Source organism: Harpia harpyja, chromosome 4 (assembly GCF_026419915.1).
Source record: "Harpia harpyja isolate bHarHar1 chromosome 4, bHarHar1 primary haplotype, whole genome shotgun sequence".
In the NCBI taxonomy this organism is placed as follows: Eukaryota; Metazoa; Chordata; class Aves; order Accipitriformes; family Accipitridae; genus Harpia; species Harpia harpyja.
Window position 1 is genome coordinate 60203840 of NC_068943.1, and position 18943 is coordinate 60222782.

Consider the following 18943-nt stretch of genomic DNA (forward strand, 5'->3'; position numbering starts at 1 on the left):
ATGGAGAAAAACTGCAAGACTAAATCTGGGAAGCTTACAAATGCCAACATCATTAAAAGAACGATCTCACTGGGGCAAGGGGAAGATTTTCTCCCCCCCCCCCCAGTCCTTTCTCCACTTGGGCTGCAGATTATTAGACATACCCAAAGTCATTAAAGCAAATGGATGGTCTAGTGCAGGGACAATATTGTGCTTTCTTCCTGTGTTCAACTAGCATTCATCTCAGTATCTAAAATATCCAAACTACTTGTGTTAAAAGGGCAACCTACAGAAAAAGTGCCACCTCTGCCTCCAGGCTTCTATTTGGGCCCCAATCCAGAAAAGTACTTTAAATGCATGAATGGGTATCCTCTGTTCACACAGAAAATTAAATCTCATGCTTAAAACGCTTTTAATTTGATGTTTATATTTTACTTAGAGAAGAAACTTTAACCTGTTGTAGTGAAATTGTCTGGATTGGCAAAAATTATGAATTTTAAAGCAGGATTTGTGGGGTGATTTATCTGGTATTTTTCTCCTGGATAAGCTTTGTAAACAGTCCAGGAAATACTTCTCTGTTTGAATATACTTAACTCAGTAAGAACAATGCAGTCTTTGTTTTTAAACCAGCTGTATATTAAATACCAATGTGGAGAGGGGGTGGTTGCTAACTTACTCTTGCATTATTATTTTTTAAGTCACTTTACATGATCTGAGTTCTGTTTGTTGAATAATACACACAGCTGCATGAAAACATTAAATTAGTAATCCTCAAACATTTATGCTGAAAGCTTTTCAGTGAGAATCTTCAGTGTGTTAGTCTCCTCTCTAAACACTACAGTTCCTTACAGCTGTGTGTTGCATTTGCAGACTCCAGACAAAAGCTCTGTGCTCTATTAGTATTACTAACTTTGAAAACTAACACAAATTCAGCTGGCAATAAAGGCAAAAGCATTCAAAACAATTCTCAAAACTAGAAGACTGTCTAAATCTGTGCCATTTTATTTGCCTGAAACTGAATGTTAGTTAAATAAGAGCATGGATATATGTAGGAAGTTAACTAGTATTAGCTGATTTATAATTTAATCTACTCAATGACTGAATTAAGATGTTATGCAATGGCAGTCTAAGTGTTTCCTATTCTGTGAATTGCAAAGTAAACTCAAGCTTACCTTGAGATGTAAAGAAAAATGAAAAGTTTTAATCAAAAGCTTCAGAAAATCTTTTTAGCATGAAAACAGTATTTCAGTGCTGCTGAGTCTTTGCTTTTGGATCAAGCAATAGCAAAGAAAAACAGCTGTGACTGACTTGCTGGATGTATGTGTTTTCAGAGGTTGCAGAAACACCTGACAGGAGCTAAGCACATCAGTTCTATGCCTACTGCATAACCCTGGAATGTCCTGCAGAGCTTTTTGTAGAAAGTGCTAATGTTAAAAGTGATATTCAAAGGACTTCCCAGTCTTCCACAGGGCTTGCTTATTAATAGGAAGTCAAATGGAGGAACTTTGGTGCATGCTTATAATTGTCCTGTTGAAGAATGAAAGATAGGGAGATGAGAGTTTATGCCTTATTTTGATGGTGATGTTGGAAGTAATTCATAAAAGAAGTCCTGGAGCTATGCTGTGTTTTTGCCAACTGCTGGTGTACTTTTGTGGACCCAAATGAAAACTGGGGACAAGAAATTCTGAGGTACAAGGGTAGCTGTGCTTCAAATTGTCTTCTCTGCTTTTGGTTTGGAAGAAATACTGTATACACATTGGAGCAGACTGGTTCCAGTGGACAGTCTGAAAGGAGCTTGGAGGGTTGGACTCATCCAAAATCTCAACTGAAAAGAATTGAATATGAAGCAATTCAGAATTTATGCTTGCCATAGTAAAGATCTAATAAAATACCTGCCAGAAGCTACTTAGAAACATGCTTAGCCATGTTGTGTGAACAAGGGTCTTAGAAACATGCCTTTGTTCTTCTAGTGTCTAACTGATGGGAAGGACTTAAGATTTTTGCAGTTCCTAAAGTGTGTTGCTATGTAGAAAACTATCTTCTAACTTCAGTGCTTTGTCTTGAATGCATAGAGAAAGTTATAATGTATAAGCTAACTTAACTGAAGAAAGCACAGGTCGTACCTGCATCCTGGAAGGAAGGAAGGTTGGGCTTTTGTTTTGCAGATAGCTTCTGTTAGGCAATTTGGGGTCATATCTTAGGCCTGTATTGGATTATAGGTGCTGTGCAAGTAATTTAACTGCTGTGCCTTCTGTGCATATGCCATAAAACTGGACAGCATTTGTCCTCACTTCTAGGAGTTTCTTTACAGAAACTATCTTTGATCTTACTGTAGGGAATGTGATCCATATCTATATTTCCCACAGAACTGTTTCCTCATTTCAATCCTGTTTACTGTATCACTGTTTGAGCTGCATATTATTTTAGATGTCTTAGACTTGCGAACAGTTCAGAAGTTGTCTTGCTGGGGTAAAAAGGCACCTGGCACTGTATCACACAGCACTCCGTTGTTTTGGTTGTGACATTGTGTTCCTATTGGACATGCCTTGAAACTATGGTATGAAAGAGAAAGGATGATGCAAAAAACCCAAACAACTTTCTTGAAGGAATCATAAATGCAAGTATGAATATTCATAAGAGACTAAGGTAGAAGCCATGGTAATTTCTTCCAGAAGTTTTCATTTGAAGGAGATAAACCTGGAGAACTCTAACAGCTGAAACTGTATATGTGCAGTAGCTACAAGTGAGGGGAACTGGGTGCCAGGATTTAAATTTTGGATATAAATAACATACTGATGTTAGAAATTAACATTGGGAGATCACAATGTATCCTTGTCAAAATAAGTGTTGTACTAAAGCTAGCTTACAGGAACATGAATGCTTTTGCTTTATAATGAATTACACCAAAATAGTATTTGAGTTATGCTCAGTGCCTACACTGTCAAACTCAAAATGTGTTTTGGATTTGGACAATCCAGTACAATGTTGACAATTAAAATCCTCCAGCTTTGTTTAAATGTGTGGAAACTAAGTGAAAAAAGGATATACTAATTAAAGCAGTTTAGATAGTTAAATTTGCATTAGGTATGAATAAAGATCAGATTTTCTGGTTTTCACTCTTCACCTAATATTGTAATGGTAATTAAAAAAAAAAAAAAAGGTTCTGAATTGGGGGGGGGTGTGAACTACTACTTGAAACAGTAAGTATGAACTCCATTCAGTATTATGTACAAGTAGTATATCACAGTCTGTTCAAATAACCTCAGGGCTCCGAAATTTCTTACACTTTTAAGTTTGAAGCCTGGAACTCTGCTCTTACTTCACTGCTTTGTGCCACCTGTAAAATCACATTTTGCAGGAGAGTAAGCGAGATAAATGCCAGTGGGTAGCTTTTTAGTATATCCAATGAAATATTAAGCATTGTGTAAAAGGAGTACCATTTTATATTGCAAGATGAGTGGCAAAACTTAGGGTACTAACCTGGAACATACTGTTTTTATAGACTTGCTGATACCTAATTTTACACTAGTAAGGAAAAATATCCTAGTTGCTTCATCTAGTTTGCATTTCTGTGAACTGTGCTGGTTTATACCGATTAGTGTTTTTTCTTTTCTTGTTTATTCAGGATATATGACTCGAATCCTGAACAACCAAATATATTCCAGGTGGAGCAGCTGGAACGTCTCAAGAAAGAATTACCAGAGTTGAAAAGTTGTGTGTGTCCCACAGTTAGCCACTTTAAATCCATATCTCCATGTAAATGTCATCATAGTTGCCTGGAAGAGAAAGCTGTAGATAACTTGAAGAGTGTTCAAATGCAAAAGGACTGATTCTAGGCAGAATGCTAGTTTTGTATCTATTCAACTTTGACCATTGGAACAGTGCTGTTCTATGCCTTCAGGTTTGTTTATTTGTTTTATTTTTAAGTCCCCAAATAGCAATAACTGTGTTCCTCCTTCCTGACAGTACTTGTTAAAATTTCAAACAATGTTAAAATATTCAGCCAGCTATAGTTATTGTTCCAGTTTACATAGACATTTTTAACTTTTTCCTATAATAGTCTCAAATCTTGAAAAAGAAAATTAACACTAAGTGTGTTTTTAAAAATAGAAAAAGTATTAAGCAGTCAAAGGAGTGGAAGCTCAGAAATGAAATTGTAGGGAAATGACAGTGATCTGATACTGAATATGCTGGAAAATTGTCTTGACTTTGATTTTACTTCAATGCTAAATCTTGTCAGCCTGTATCTGACAACAGGAAAATGAGAGTGATTGTAAGATACATATAATTAGATCTGGCCTGAATAAATTGGTACCTCATATTTATGTATTTGCACTGATAGATCCACCTGTACAAAGCTTTGTGCCATTTAAAAATATGTATATATTTTTAAGTAAATGGCAATGCATGTTAACTCATTTTCCCCTGCTTCACTGGACATTTAGGCTGCTGCCATTATTTTCCGATTTGCCAATTCATTGGTACAGTGTCTGTGTAGAGCAGTCAAGGGTGAACCACAAGTAAGATTTTTTTTTTTCATTAATCTTACACAGGCCTGCTAAACTTTAGAAATGTTGCAAATAATTTTAACAGAATTACAGAAACATCTTCAGTGGTTGAGAATCTTTTTTGCACAGTAACCTTAATAAACAGAATATGTAACATGCACAAACTCTACGAAATGCATGCTTTAGTTATTAAGCATGAAATTTAGGTGTTTGCTGAGGTCCTTGCATCTTTACGGTGCTAGTTATGTATGAAGGGTGCAAGGACTAACTCAACTACTTAATCTTTGCCTAAAACCACAAGCCTGTTATTCACAAACATTTGAAGAAAAGGCTATGGTGTACATGGATTGTCTTATTTACATAATACCAGCGACTAGCTTTTGTATTTTGCAAGAATTTTTTTTTTCCTCAGAGCAAGAATCACAGATGTACTGAAATCAGATAATCGGTATTCTGTTGGCTGGTATCTATCCTCTGTAATTTATTACAAAGTCATAGTTTAGAGTTCTTAATAGATATGTATGCATGTCCTTTTTCCTCCTGAAGTTGCAGGTCATGCCAACACAACAGCTGTAACTTTCTACTGAAGTGTTAATGTACAATAAGAATGGAAAATATTTATTTTTTTCTCTTGTAAATTGACAATGAAAACAATAGTGTGTACTATATTCTTTATATACAGTCATTGCTACATAGAACTGATTGTACAAAGAGTAAAGCCATTGCAAGTAAGTGCTTGAGCCTGCACTGCTGAGCAATTTGAAACAAACAGCTTGTTTCAACTTGCCTTGTGCATTTTAGTATTTAAAGTTTGTTCGTCCTGCACAAACAGCACAGTAATGATTAGGTATCTGGAAACTGTCTTTTCTTTAAAAAAAATAAAAATTAAACCAAAATTTGGAAGTGTGTGAGCTGTGTTTTTTGAGAGGGAGGGGGCACTGAACCTGATTCTTGACATCAGGAACCTGTGGCTGTTACCTTTATACAGCAAGTCCAGATTCCTCACCTATGTGATTAATTCTTGATTTTTTTCTTCTTTGTATACCCCTGTGGGGTTCTCTTGACAGGTCTCAAGGGCTTTGCCAGTGGATGTGCAACCCCTACCAGAGCTGTGTGTCACTGCTCATGAATGCTGGGCAGTGCATCCACAGAGATGTTGAACATGACAGCTATTTTGTGTGAAGGTGGCTTAAAGTTGTGCTGTCTGAAGCACCCTCTCAGACTAATCATAGTGTGATGCTGAGAAGAGCTTAGGCACCCTTAAAAACTTGTTTCCTAACCTTCAGATGCTGAGAGAATAGCATTTGACTGTGTGTAGGGGGTGGGGCTGGAAATAAATACACCCACCCACTGTGGTGATGATTTTGCAAGATGCTTTTGAGCAGTGTTACAATTTTAATGTATTCTTGCTGACTCCCTTACGTGTAAGTTGTCAGCAACTTGCTCCAAACCTGACTAGGCTTTAACAAGCTCTTCTGCTGTGTCACTTAGAGCTGAGCTCACAGCTTGGCCATGTGCAACAGCTGTTCTGCCACAGCTGACAGGGCAAGGCAGCAGGGGTGTAGGGAACCAAAGAGCAGGGTTGTGGGGAGGGAGACGGTGGTCTGGCCAAAGAGGGTTTTAGGTAACCTTGTGAAATTGTTCCATCCCTGTGCCCTCACATGAGCATACAGCTACTCTGCACTGATGCCCAGCTAGGTGAAGGCACCTTGGAAACGCAGGATTTCTGCTGAGACCACTATGCAGCCTGATTGCCCTGGCAGGAGCTCTCTTGTTTACTAAGGTAAGCATCTTGCCGGGTGAAAGGCAGCTGTCAGGCTTCCACTCCTGCTTTTTGGAGTGCTTCCTTTTGGGCCCACCCGAAGACTGGACTATATGTGGCTCATGACATCTGTGTTACTTGATACTCTGTCTCTGTCCCCTGTAAATAAGTGGCAAGGGGGGATGACAACATTGCCCTGTACCACACAGTAATGTGGAAAATCACAGTTCCTGTGCAGCCTGCAGCAGAGAAGGTCGCCTGTGGGGGGGAGCTGCTGGCTCCCAGCTGGCGCTTCCCCCTGGGCTGTGGGTGCTGAATCACTCACGGCGGGGCCGGGGGAGGTCTACAGCTTTTCCTCCCAAATGGTGCAGATGCAGACACCGCTTCCGCACCGCAGCAATCCTCCTCTCCCTCCCCATCAGCCCAGCCAGGAGCGGTGGCGCGGTCCTCTGCCGAAACAGGAGGAGTGAGAGCTGCACTGCAGTAATTCGTCTCGCCGCCTGCACTGATGGTTCCCTCAGGGCGTCACCTCCCGTCACGGTGATAAACGCAGTTAGGGGTGAAGCGGTCCCGCGGGCGACCGGGACCAGGTGCTTTGAGGCGCTTTTCTCTGGTTCCAACGCAGCCGCCTGCCGGCCCGCTCCCAGGGCGGGCTCACCGCCGGCGAGCCGCCCCCGAGGCGGCGCCCCCGGCCCGCCCTGAGGGCGGCGGGGCGGGCCAAGATGGCGGCGGGGGACGGACGGTACTTCTGCACGGCGGGCCGCGGGCTAGAGCCCTTCCTCGCGCGGGAGGTGCGGGCGCGGCTCGGCGCCACGGAGGTGAGCTAAGGGGGGAGCCGGCGCCGGCGCGCCCCCCGCCCCCGGGGCGGTGCGGTCCGGTCCGGGTCGGAGGGGAACGCGGCCTCGTTCGCTTCGCGCCCCGGAGCCGGGCGGCCGCGGCGTGGGCTGTGCCCGCCACCTGCGTGGGGCCCCACGGGCCTGGTTTTGGTCTGGGTGTGGGTCGGAAGGGACCCTAAGGGCCGTCTGGTCCCGGCCCCGCCGTGGGCAGGGACATCTGCTGCTCGGTCAGGCCGTGTCCCCTCGCCACCCCCGGCGAGCCGAGGTGTGCGCTGCCCTCCTCCCTGCGAGCGGGCGTGAGGGGCTGCTGGAAGCGCTCGCCCAAAACACCTTCCCGCTCCGGTTTGGTTTCTGTTTTTCCCCTGAGGTGGACTGCGTCTCAGGAAAGGTCTTCTTCAGCACAGAGGCGGAGCCGGGCGAGCTGAGGAAACTCAAGTCTGGAGAGCGACTCTTTTTGCTGCTTAAAAAACACACCCCGATTCCTGTTTCTAGAAATAAAGGTATGGTACTGACTCCTTCCCTCGGGTCATCCCCTCCGGTTTGCTCACAGGGGGTGTGTGCACAAACGTGAAGCCCCAGTTCAAGTCCTATTCATAAAGTTATATTTTTTACTAGCAGGTGTAGTTCTAATTGACAATAATCAGTTCTGAAGAATCTTTCACCTAGGTGTGTTTTCAGTGCTTTTTTTTTGTGCTGAAAATGCCTGTAAAATTGTTTTAAAAAGATGCCTTACCTGCCTGTGTTCTGCTGGCACCATACATATATGTGTATGTGTACACCCCTCCCCCACACACTGAAAAATAACCCACCCCCCACCCCCCCCAACACTGAACTACAGTTCTGGACCCCTCGGATGCATTTTAACGATGAGTCTTTTTCTTTTAGTCAAAGCGGACCCAGACATACATCTTGTGTCACTTAACTGTTCAGTACACAGATTTCTTGTAAATCTCAGCAACTCAGGTCACATTCTCTGTCAGTGTTGGAGTAAGAATTTGAAGTAAGGTGGATTGATATCTGCGTGCTGGTGGGATTTTATTTGGGAGATCACAAATGGCCTTCAGCTTGAGGATCAAATTTAACCATGATTCTAAAATTTAAAATGAGAACTAGAAGTACCTTCTCCCCTGCCCGCACCTTGACCAGCTTCAAGGTTTCTGAGTGAACTGGCCTCTATATTCCTCATGCCTCTCTTGTCATAGCTAGCTCAAGAAGACTACCCATGGGTGTAAGTTTAGGTGTGTGTCAGAGACTTTGCAAGATTGAAGGCAGGTTGATGGATAGCAAGGAGAGATTTCCTTCATAAAATTGTGGCTTTTATTCTGAGCTGAATCAAACTGATTCATGTTTGTGTCTGTCTTTCAATCCCGGAAAGTGTCCTGCATCTCTTTATCCTGGACCAAGTGCTTTCTGGGGAGGATGGCATGGATAGCAGGCTGGTCCTCCATCCCTGGGAATGACTCTCAAAGGTGGTCTGGTTTTCTAGAGCTGCTGAATTCTTCTGCAGAATTCAACCCTTGCACGATTTAATCTTGGTTCTGCAGAGCTTTTAATCAGAGGGGTGCCTGGATCTCTGCTGGTGGGGTATGTGGGTGTTGAGAGCTCAGCTGTGCCTGTGATTGCTGCTGCTGCTGTGGTTCCTGGATTCACCCATGAATGAGATCTGAACGCAGTCTCTGTTAACAGCTGTTCTCAATCCATAGGAAAATCAAACGCTGAGACTGAACTACCTAACCTGAAACTGCTTCTTCTTCCAGGGAAAGTGCTGCATGAGATTAAAAGCCTTGTCATTGAGGAGCCAAAGTATTGGCTGGATGTTATCTCTATTTGGAGAAACCTTCATGGGTGTAGGGGACAAAAAGATAATGTCTCTCAAGAAAACCCATCACCTCTCAAGAGAAAATCAGAAGAAGAGGCAAACATTGCAACTAAAAGGCAGAAAATGGAACAAGTGAGAGGGACTACGTCTGAGGAATGTAAGGCGGAAGGCGGAGAGAGGTGTGTGGTACCAGAGAGAAAGAGTGATCAGGACTGCTGGACTGAAAGCAAGACTTCCTTTGAAGACCCTTCCAAAAGCAGTGGGGAGGAACCTATTGCAAACGAGCAGCTTAGCTTCAGTTTCAGAGTTTCTTGTCGTTGTAGTGGAGCCATTGCCAAAGTACTTACTTCACAGGTATGCTAATGTGTCTATGTTTTAAAAGAGTTTAGCAAAGGTGAAAGGAGATGGTAGTTGATTTGTCATTTCAATTATGTGTTGCATGTTTTGGAATAACAAACTGATCAAAGCTTTTTCTGTATTTTCTCAAAAAAGCCCTTAACCTGCATTTACCTTAAACAAGTGGAAATACAAAGGCTGTTGTTAATTTCTGGGCACTATTACCCTGAATATTCTTCAAATCAATGCCTTTTATTGAGGATAAGTAAAGGGAATAGCTTGAGGTGGCTGGGCTTCTGGAGTCTGACGAGTGATCTGATAGTAGTTTACAGCTACTTAAAGGGCCATTGCAAGGACAAGAGCCACACTCCTCTCAATTGTGGCAGACAGTGTAAAAGAAGGTGCAAAACCAGAACTTTGCAGCTTCGGTGGTCTCTGGTTGGGTGTTGGGGAGAACTTGTTCCCCAGGAGGGTGGTGCAGCCCTGGGAGACGTCGTGGGGGGTGGATCTTAGTCCTTGGGAGAGAGCGCTGGGGTAGAGACATCCAGTGGCCCTTTTGTCTGGCCCTCTTCCCATCTAGAATATCTTTCTACTGTGAGGAAACTAAAAAAATAAAACCTGTGAAGCTGCAATTTATGTAGATTTCTCTTCCTTGAAGATAACAGTTGTTTAACTAGATTTTTTTTTTTTCCTACTAAAGCTAGTACCTTGGGCAGATGGGATACATGAGCCTGCCAACAAGAATGTTTGCTTAAATTTGTGCTGTGTGTTTGAACTCATACTCTGAAGGCAGTCAGAGCTTTCTAGATGCCATAAAAGCATTAAAATTGTGAGTTGCAGTTATGGATTCACAGATTTTCTCTTAGGTGATCTAGTTTATAGCCATCAGAAATATTTTGTGTGTGATATGTAATTCTAAAATGATGACAACTTGTGTTGTAACTTGGGCAGGACTTGAACTTCAGCCTCCCACACTCCAGCTGAGTGATAGTAGTTTTGTCCTATGGTGTGTTTGCTCTGCCCCTCGCTTGCTCTGCCCTCTTGTACCTCTTCTGGTCTTTGTACAAATTGTTCTCCTAGGGATAGAGAGACTCACTCTTTTCCCAGGTATTTCTAAGGATTGTGCAGTCAAGGCTGTGATCTGTAGTTTTCTTAATTCTGTTATTTTTACTGCCTGTGACTATTTTTCCCCCTTGCAGGAGATTGGAAGAGCTCTTGGCATAGCGCTCATGAAGCAGTGTGGGTGGCGGGCTGATCTGCGGGATGCTGATCTAGAGGTAATGGTGCTTGTCTGCCAGATGGTCTGTTGCTTCTTCCAGATTTGCCCCCAATTATCATTTGTTTTGTTCAATGCTCCCTATGCACTCAAGGACCATGGCCTCTCCCTATTTGTCTTTCTGCTGCTGAATTTAACTAGAAACCATCTGGTAGCGCTGAGCAAAGCTTTTTGGTAGCCACTGTGTATGCGCCTTGAAATAAATATTAGAATGGCCAGCATGGGCCTGTACGTTAGGCAAAGGATCCATACAGGCGATGTCTCAGGATCCGGCATACTTACAAACCGCTGGACTCTGTGTTAAAAGTGGAGATCACCTGAGCCATTGGGCAGCTAGCTTAGCCTCTGTAGGTGAAGAGAGCAAGCAGCAAGGTCATGTTCTCAAGGAACTCGAGAGTGCTGTTTCTGGAAGAGCCTCCTCCTAGACCCTGTCCCTGACAAGCAGCTTGCTTAAGACACAATCTGTGGTGCAAGCTGCCTGGAGACCTTGGAAAGGAGTCATTGCTCTTGACAAGCTGTTTCTCCAGTCCTGTGCTTGGCATGTGGAAGCTGCTCTCAGCACTGATGCTGGGAGGTCTGAGGCCTTCTCTAAAAGCTCTGAGTTCATCTACTGGCTCTGGTTTTCCCAGGGCTATGCATTAAATATGGCTTTGTTGAGCCTCCAGTGGGGCTCTTCTTCTTGTCCAGATTTTTTGCTCTGAAACCATTCAAGTGCTGAGGACTGATACAGCAAAAGCATCATGTTTCTCTTTGGGCTTCCTGGGGAGGGACTGCAGTCATGCAAGACCTGTTGGGGAGCTCAGTCATCTTCTGGGATGCTTCTGTGGAACAGAAGGACAATTTCTTTGAGCTGCCTGTATTTCTGGAAGAATTACCCATATTTGCCTTCCATCTGAAATGCCCCTTAGTGGCACTTGTGGGGTTTTTGTGGGTTTGTTTGGTTTGGTTTGTTTTTTTTTTTAAAAGGAGGGGGGTATGTGAGTAGCTGAGTGCTAGTATACAGTGAATAATCTTCTCCTGCTTAGAGTAAATGGTTTTATAATTAAAAATATCCATTCAGTGTTACAAAAATCAGTTCCCTTAAAGATTCAAGTGCTTGCTGATGGATTCCTGGCTGACAAAATTCCCCTCCCAGCTTGCTTAAATGTTAAATCCCCTTTAAAGTGGCATTCAGATTATCTAGTGTGATTTCTTCAAATTAATCATAATTGTCTAAAGTGTGTATTTTTGTTCTTAAAAACTAGGATCAGAAGTTCATAGAAACATCTTCTGTGTCTGGTTTAAATGAGTTAAAGCTATTATTGTGTCAGGTTGAGAGTTTCTAACGTAATTTTTTTTCCTCTTTCAGATCTTTATACATCTTAATGACATTCATTCTGTGGTGGGGATTCCTCTTTTCAGGTAGGCATTCTCCTCACCAGATTTGTCTTGGTAGTATCAGAACAGGCGTAATTTCTAAATAGTCTTGCTGTCCACTGTGAGTATTTATCTTCTGGTTTAATATTCAATGGACTGTCACATTAGTCTTGTGGTTTGTCTGGAGCTTATCTGAGCATGTAGGCCAGACTTTGCAGTGAGTTATGGATAAAAGCAGACTATGGTTTCTATCTGTCTGTCTGTCTGCAGATCTGTCCAGTTCATTTGTTCTTTCATATTACATGGGCTTTTCTGGGTGGTTGTACCATTATCTTAGATTGATTTTTTTTTTTTTTTTTTTTTCCCCCCTGCCTGCAGACTTCCGTTGGCAAACAGAGAGTATATTAAAACAGCAGGACTGCGGTCAACAATTGCATGGGCCATGGCATCTCTGGCTGAAATCAGTGTAAGTGAATGTTCATGGCAAAGATGTAGAGTCCCGAATGAAGGGGGGGTTGCTGCTCGTTAGAGCTGGAGCTGGAAGCTTTGAAGAGGTGTGTTGATTTTAATGCTCCATCCTCTAATGCATGTGGGCAGGGTTTGCCTTAGCTGTGATCAGAGTGTGCTGTCACCTGCTGTTCAACTGGATATCTGCTGTAATCCCAGGTTCTTCTCAGGAGAGGTGCTATTGCTTGTATGAATATGTATATCTAAATGGCAAGACTTTTTCACTGTCCAGGCGTCAAATCTTGCTTGGGATTGTTCTCCCAAGGAAAAACTGAAGCAAGTGTGATCTTTTCCATGGATTAATTTGGTACCAATATCCATCTGCAGTCCACTCATAGTTTTTTTTCCTAAATGTCACCTCAAGGCTGGATGCATTGATGCATTGTCTTTAGTGAAACTATTAATACTTTTTACTATCTTGTCTTACAAGCAAGTTTGGCCTGGCAAACCAGTGATTATTGTTACCTACACTGGATTCAGTGGGAATATGTAGGTGATCCATACATCCCCGAGGAAGCTTTGTCCTGGGAGAGGAGTCTGTCTTGCTTGCAATGCAATAACCCCTTTATTTTTGTAGGCAGGTGCCTTTGTGCTGGATCCTATGTGTGGGCTAGGAACGATACTGCTGGAAGCTGCCAAAGAGTGGCCCGTGAGTATCACACTGGCAACAGGCAGGACCTTTGCAAGATGGCTTGTAGTTGCATAAAGAAAAATCTGTACCACAGTTATACCAAAGTCCATTACTGGAAAGCTGGAACCAAACTGGTCTTTCTAGGCAGTTGTTAAAAGTATTTTAGTACAAACCTTCCTCCACAGGAATGTGAAACCAAGTTCTACATACTTGTGCAGGCAGGTGCTGCAAGCCCTTTATTTATACTGCAGGATTTGTGTGAGGCAACCATGGACTTTTAAAACTGCCTCGGATTATCCTGGGATCAGACGTGTCAATGTGACGGTACAGTCAGTTGTCAGTATTAGAGGCAGCATGGCTGTTTGTAGCTAGCTGGGGTCTTGCTGTTAGGATATAGCCTCAGTATTTCTGTAAGTTACAAGTGTCTTGAGCAGACCAGAACATAAAAAGGAGTGAAGACAGCACAGACTTCCCCCATTCCTCTGTCCTCTGGGTCCATGTATAGCTCTGTGTAATGGCAGGAGATATCCCAGCAAGGGCTTTGTCTTCAAAGAGCTGTGCAACAAGGCAGTTCTGAGAAGGGTTTATAAAATAAATACACCTGGTTGTCAACAAAATTACTTTTCTCTTTTTCTCTGAACAGGAAGCCTGTTACTGGGGTGCTGATATAAGTGATTCACAGTTAGAGGGTGCAGATGTGAATATTAGGACTGCAGGCTTGATGGACAAGATTGAGTTACTTAAAGCTTCTGTGAAAGGTATGTCTGTAGGCTTTCCAAGGTGACGTGTTTGACATTTTTTGTGGTTCTGGGATTATACAGGTAATGTAGGTTCTCTTGAGGTGATGTGTAGTGGAGCCAACTCTCAACAAATAGCTGAGTAGTGACTCTGTAGTGCTAGTGAATAGATAATTATCTGTTCTGCCCTCCCCACCCCTTGCCCCCAGGAACTTTGGCAAGAATAAACTCAGCAGAAGACAATGAAAATAACTGTCAGACATGGGCAGTAGTCTTAATGATGAATTTGTGAATACCACAAGGAGTGCATACTATGTGAGAGTTCTTTGTGTCTTATGAGAACAGAGCAAGGACAAATCCAGATAAAATGTGGCTTGTAAATTAAATTTATCAGATGAGTAATGGTGGGGACTCATTAAGCTCAGGTGAATTGTTGATGTTTTGCAGTAGGAGTGTTTTAAGTGACGATGCCTTTCTCCTGGAAGAGGGAATCTGTTTGCTCTCAGTTCATGAGCTAGTCTGTGGAGAAGGTAATAATTTTATGGCCTTATTCTGGACCTCAAAGCCTGAGTCTAAATTAGTCCTTTATGAAATTCATGACAGATAAAAGCTGGCTGGTTTTCCCTGTGCATGGGTGATGAAGTATGCATATTTTTTTACCCTGCGATATTTATTTCTTACCAGAATGATAATAAATATTGTCTTTTTATAAGAATATATATGGCTGTATTTCTTACTTAAAAGCTGTGATTGGGCTTGGCTTCTAGGATGACAGAAGGTACTTTGATGTCAGGCTTTTCTAATACTGAACAAGTAATTGATGTCTGTCACTGGTCAGAAGCTGTTATTTCTGCATGTCTTGAGAAGGACTGTAGGTAACTTGTCCTTCCATTTGTGGATAAAATTGTTAAAAAAATTGTTGTGCTGCAAGTGTTGATCCGAGGATGGTCCAAGAAACACCTCCAGCCAGTTCTGGAAAGGCTGGCATAGAATCACAGCAGGGTTTAGGTGAGAAGGGACTGCTGGAGGTCTTTAGTCCTGTCATCTGCTGGGAGTGCGGCTAACCCCAAAACTGGGTCAGGTGCTCAGGGCCTTGCCCAGTCGAGTTTTGAGCATCCTGAGTGATGGAGAACCCACAGTATTGTCCTTTCACGTGCTGGCTACGCTCTGGCCGGCACAGCCTGGTATGTGGCCAGCCTCCACCACAAGGGTGCAGTGCTGTATCACGGTCAAGAGAACCGACTATTCCCAGGATACAAAAACTCTGGGGAGATACTTCAAAGGCACTAGCTCCGACAGAATCCAAGTGATTCTGGCTGTAACCAGATTCGTGGGGGGAGAAAAGGGGGATGGAGAGGAATTTAACATGGTTCCTTGCCATTCATATGTGTGCATCTGAACATCTGCATGAAGTGAAGTGCTTGCAAGCTTACCTCTTCTTTTGCATTTTGCTTGTAAAGATGTACTGTGTGTTGAGAAGCAGTAGCTGGTTTGGAACCATGCAGTCCCGTTTGGAAAGTCTTGCTATCGGGGCAAACATATCACCAGTAACAGGGAATGTGCAAGCTAAACCACGTTCTCATGTATTTGTCTCTTCCCAGTCTGCATTGGGTTGGTAGCTTTGTAGTGCCATTTGTGAGGATAAGTACAGAAGGACCTATGAATCTGGATGCATGACCCACGAAAGAGCTGTTAGGCAGTTTTGTAAGGTGAATGGGGGCATAGCTCCTGTTTGTTTTTCACGTAGTCAGTTGTAAAGACCTGCCTTTATTCTGCAGCATTGCCGTTGCCTTCGGAAAGCTTTGATGCTGTGATTTCAGATATTCCATTTGGGAAGAAGTTCAAGATCACAAAAGACATACAGCTCCTACCGGATATTCTCCAGGAAATGGAGAGGTACGTGTGGTCTTTGACATGCCTGGGGTTTGATGTAAATGTCCTGATGGTTTGTGATCATAAGTGTTCAGTCAGCTTCAGGTTTGCTTTATTCCAAACAGTCTCCAGCTCTGCAGTCTGGTCCTGTGCAAGCTGTGAAAGTCTTGAGTCCTTTACTTGTCCCTTAAAGGCTGTTGTGGCTTGTCTTGCAAGCTGTGGAATTGCTGATGGCAGCACAGGCTGACAAGGAATGAGCTGCTTGTGTGAGCCACACTCACAAATGTTCTTTACAAGGCAGAACGGAGAAAGAGGAGAGGATGCACTAGACAAACTTAAAGCACGGCCAGGCAAATCAAGCAAAAATCCTTTCTCAGTTGAGGTCTGCTTGTATAAAATCCTGGGCTTTCCTTCTGGGTTCACAACCAAACTTTTACCAGCCTGTGTGGGCAGAAAGGATCTCAGACCAGAAAATGGTGATATGCGTTTTCCTTTCTGTTAGTGTATACTGGCATATCCAGCTAGCCACCTGGTCTGGTTTTTAGATGCCTCCTTTCATCTCTCACCCTGTCATTTTGTGGCAGAGTTGAGCCGAGCTAATAACAGGCTGCTTCTAATGGGCAATTCAAACCATCTGCCCTTTTATTTATTTTCTTGGCTGAAAACAAGCCCTTTCTGTAGGATTGGTCTTCAGTGGGTGTTGATCTTGCTCACCTACTGCAGGAATGCGGTAGGAAGAACGTGAGGTAGCTCCATAGAATGGCAGGGCAATCTTATGTCAGCTTGCACTGACCATCCCTCCATTTGGCCATGCTTGTCTTCTGGTCTCATTTGCTCTGTTGGGCCATCCTAAGCAAAGTATTTCCTTGGAAAGGTGGAGGTGGGGAAGGGACCATTACCCTGAGAGCCCCACCAGTAAGACTGTTCAATCCACTTGCTGTGAACAAAGCCAGGATAGTAATTTTTTTCCCCTCTTTCAAAGTGTAATGTTTGCTCATGTACTAAGAAAAATGGATTACAAACAATGGTTAATTTTCCTAGGCTTCCTGAGTTTGAAAGCCGTTAAGGATTACTGGAACATGGAAAGGACAGACCTTTTAAAGTTTCTGAAGGGAAAGGCCAGCTTCAGAATTGCCTTACCAGCCTGAAAAGCTCTTGCTGCACTGTGAAGCTGTTCCTTTGCAGACTGGTGGAGGCTCATGCGACCCAAAAAACAGGGTTTGAAGGTGATAGTGCTCTCAATCCTTGGAGAATACTAAGAGCAAAAAAGCTGAGTCCATCTTCCCTGCTAACCCAATGGAAAGAACTCCTGAGGTCAGAAATGTTTGGGAGTCAGGACAGGGCCCAGTTCTCCCATTTAGGAAGAATTATGAAAATAGGGAATTTAAATTCCATTTGGAGACATAGCTTACTGAATTGACCCATGACCCTTAATGTGCTTAGGTGCTTTATTGAATGCAACTGGCATCTGAAGTGTCGGCAGTGTTGAGTTCTGCACAGACAAATTGATGCCAGGCAGAATGAACACCTAACCTTTATTTTTCCTGCAATTGCCAGAGTACTTCGTGTTGGAGGCACTATAGTATTGTTGCTGAGCCAAGATCTCCATAAGTGCATGGATGGCGTTACCAAGCATGCTGAAAATGACTCTCCTAATGCCATTTCTGATGGCACAAGTGAAACCACCACTGCAAAAGCCCTGAATGTTGATGGGAATTCATCCTCCTTGGTGAACGGTGTTGAAGAATCCTTTCTCAGCAGCAGACAGACACGTTTTGGGTCTCTGGTGCCAGATGGCGTCTATGGAGTTAGTCTTGGAAAGACAGATGCTTTCATATACAAATACAGGAAGATCTCTTCTGCTGGGAATCAGTAGCTTTCTTGCACTGCGCCAAAATGAACTTGAATCCTGATATGCTTGAAAAGCAGCACGGCTGTGATCCGGTGGAACCCTGCTGATCCACACCCTGTGCCATTTGTTAGCTTGCCTCGCTTTTTTGGATGTCCTAAGGCGTTGCTTTTCTCTCTTGGGTTTTTAGGAGAGGTGGAAGATGCCTACTAGTGTTTCAGATGTTTTTACTGTAAAATATTGTCATACGACAGAGTCCTCAAATCCTTGTTTAGGCAAAGCCTCTCGGTATCAGGAGGAGTTTCTTTGGAAGAGAAAGTCTTTATTTGCAGAACTGCAAAAACAAATGTGGTAATATTAAATGTAAATGGGTTTTTGCCTTCAGCAGTATTTTTTAGGAAGCACATCTTGCCTGAAGAAGTCTCCAGCTCTTTTTGAGGGCTGGATGTATGCTTTACCTTGCAGTCTTGTATTTTATTTTAAAGCTCATTTCTGATGAGTTTGAAATGTCGCTATTGAGATGTCTTGGAGTGGAAAATAAAACTATTTTCTGTATTAATTCTTTGCAGTGTTTGCATGTGTCTAATGGGTATGCTTTAGCTTTTTTAGGGTGAAAAGACTTATTTCTGTAAAAAATAATGCTTTTCCTCACTTGGTAAGGTTACTCCAAGGGCACAGTGTGAAAGATGGAAAAACCTGCCAAGTGGATGAACAATTAGAAGGGACTTCTGTCTGCAAAGAAGCATATGGAAAAATTCTGAAGAGATAGAGGTCTTAGCAGTTCTTTTAATCTATACAAAAGGTATTTGTGCAGGGGAAGTAGTCTAATTCAAGGCTTTCCCATTGCTGCTGAGCTGACAGGGAAGTATTTTTATAGAGAATGACTGCAGATTGTTTTCAGATGCTATTTTGGACAAGCATTTGCAACTTGGCAAGCAGGGATGGACTCATGCACTGTGCTCCTCTGCCATGATTAGTATGGAGATAACAATTAGTAGTGTGTGTGGGTTTGTTTGGGCTTTTTTTTTCTTTTTTCTTTTTCTTTTTTTGAAGTTGGTTGTGTGTAGCCTGTTGTAATCATTACTTTATCTGTGTGCTTTCCATGGCAGAGTCTCTGCTCTGGAGATCTTAGAATTTGAACTAAGAGCCCATGATGCTGACTGAAGAGAGAGACTTGCCTACGGAGACTTGAAGGGAATGAGGATACGAGTCAGACTGAAACAGTCCTGCTGTTTAGCTGGTACCTGGAAACGTGCTAGTGCACTGCAAGTATGGATTTTTGGCTTAAAACAATATTTCTGTAATTATCTGCCCTCCCACCCAAGTTCAGCTTTCAGAGAGGCCTTGGAGAAGATGATAATGAATGTATCACAAGAAAGGAATGGGTAACTTGTTCATGCCATTAGTTTTCTATCAAATGTGCACAGTCAACAACGTGTCTCTTCTAACTAGCACCAGTGCAAGTTTGTTGTAGG

General features: G+C 42.9%; 2 protein-coding genes across 10 annotated transcripts in view; both read left to right on the top strand.

Annotated features, from left to right (window-relative positions):
* Window positions 1-5383, top strand: part of GPCPD1 (glycerophosphocholine phosphodiesterase 1) — a 46058-nt gene extending 40675 nt beyond the window's left edge. For 6 of the 7 annotated variants that reach the window (XM_052784272.1, XM_052784266.1, XM_052784267.1 and 3 more), the window contains one exon: window positions 3605-5383. In XM_052784272.1, coding sequence (XP_052640232.1) covers window positions 3605-3809 — 205 coding nt within the window. In that variant the 3' untranslated portion in view covers window positions 3810-5383. The remainder of the gene's footprint in view (window positions 1-3604) is intronic. The other variant, XM_052784268.1, reaches the window with a different exon arrangement.
* A 1560-nt stretch (window positions 5384-6943) lies between these two features.
* Window positions 6944-18027, top strand: LOC128140487 (THUMP domain-containing protein 2-like). 3 transcript variants are annotated; one of them, XM_052784273.1, is made up of 10 exons: window positions 6944-7067; window positions 7453-7585; window positions 8843-9258; window positions 10440-10517; window positions 11865-11917; window positions 12251-12338; window positions 12957-13028; window positions 13654-13768; window positions 15568-15643; window positions 17177-18027. In XM_052784273.1, the coding sequence occupies exons 1-10, from the start codon at window positions 6972-6974 to the stop codon at window positions 17493-17495; spliced, it is 1446 nt and encodes a 481-aa protein (XP_052640233.1). In that variant the 5' UTR covers window positions 6944-6971; the 3' UTR covers window positions 17496-18027. The 3 variants fall into 3 exon arrangements, with proteins under 3 accessions (XP_052640233.1, XP_052640234.1, XP_052640235.1); XM_052784274.1 differs by having other exon boundaries at window positions 6969-7067; window positions 7485-7585; window positions 15526-15643; XM_052784275.1 differs by having other exon boundaries at window positions 6975-7067; window positions 7490-7585; window positions 15526-15643.
* The last annotated feature ends 916 nt before the right edge of the window (window positions 18028-18943 follow it).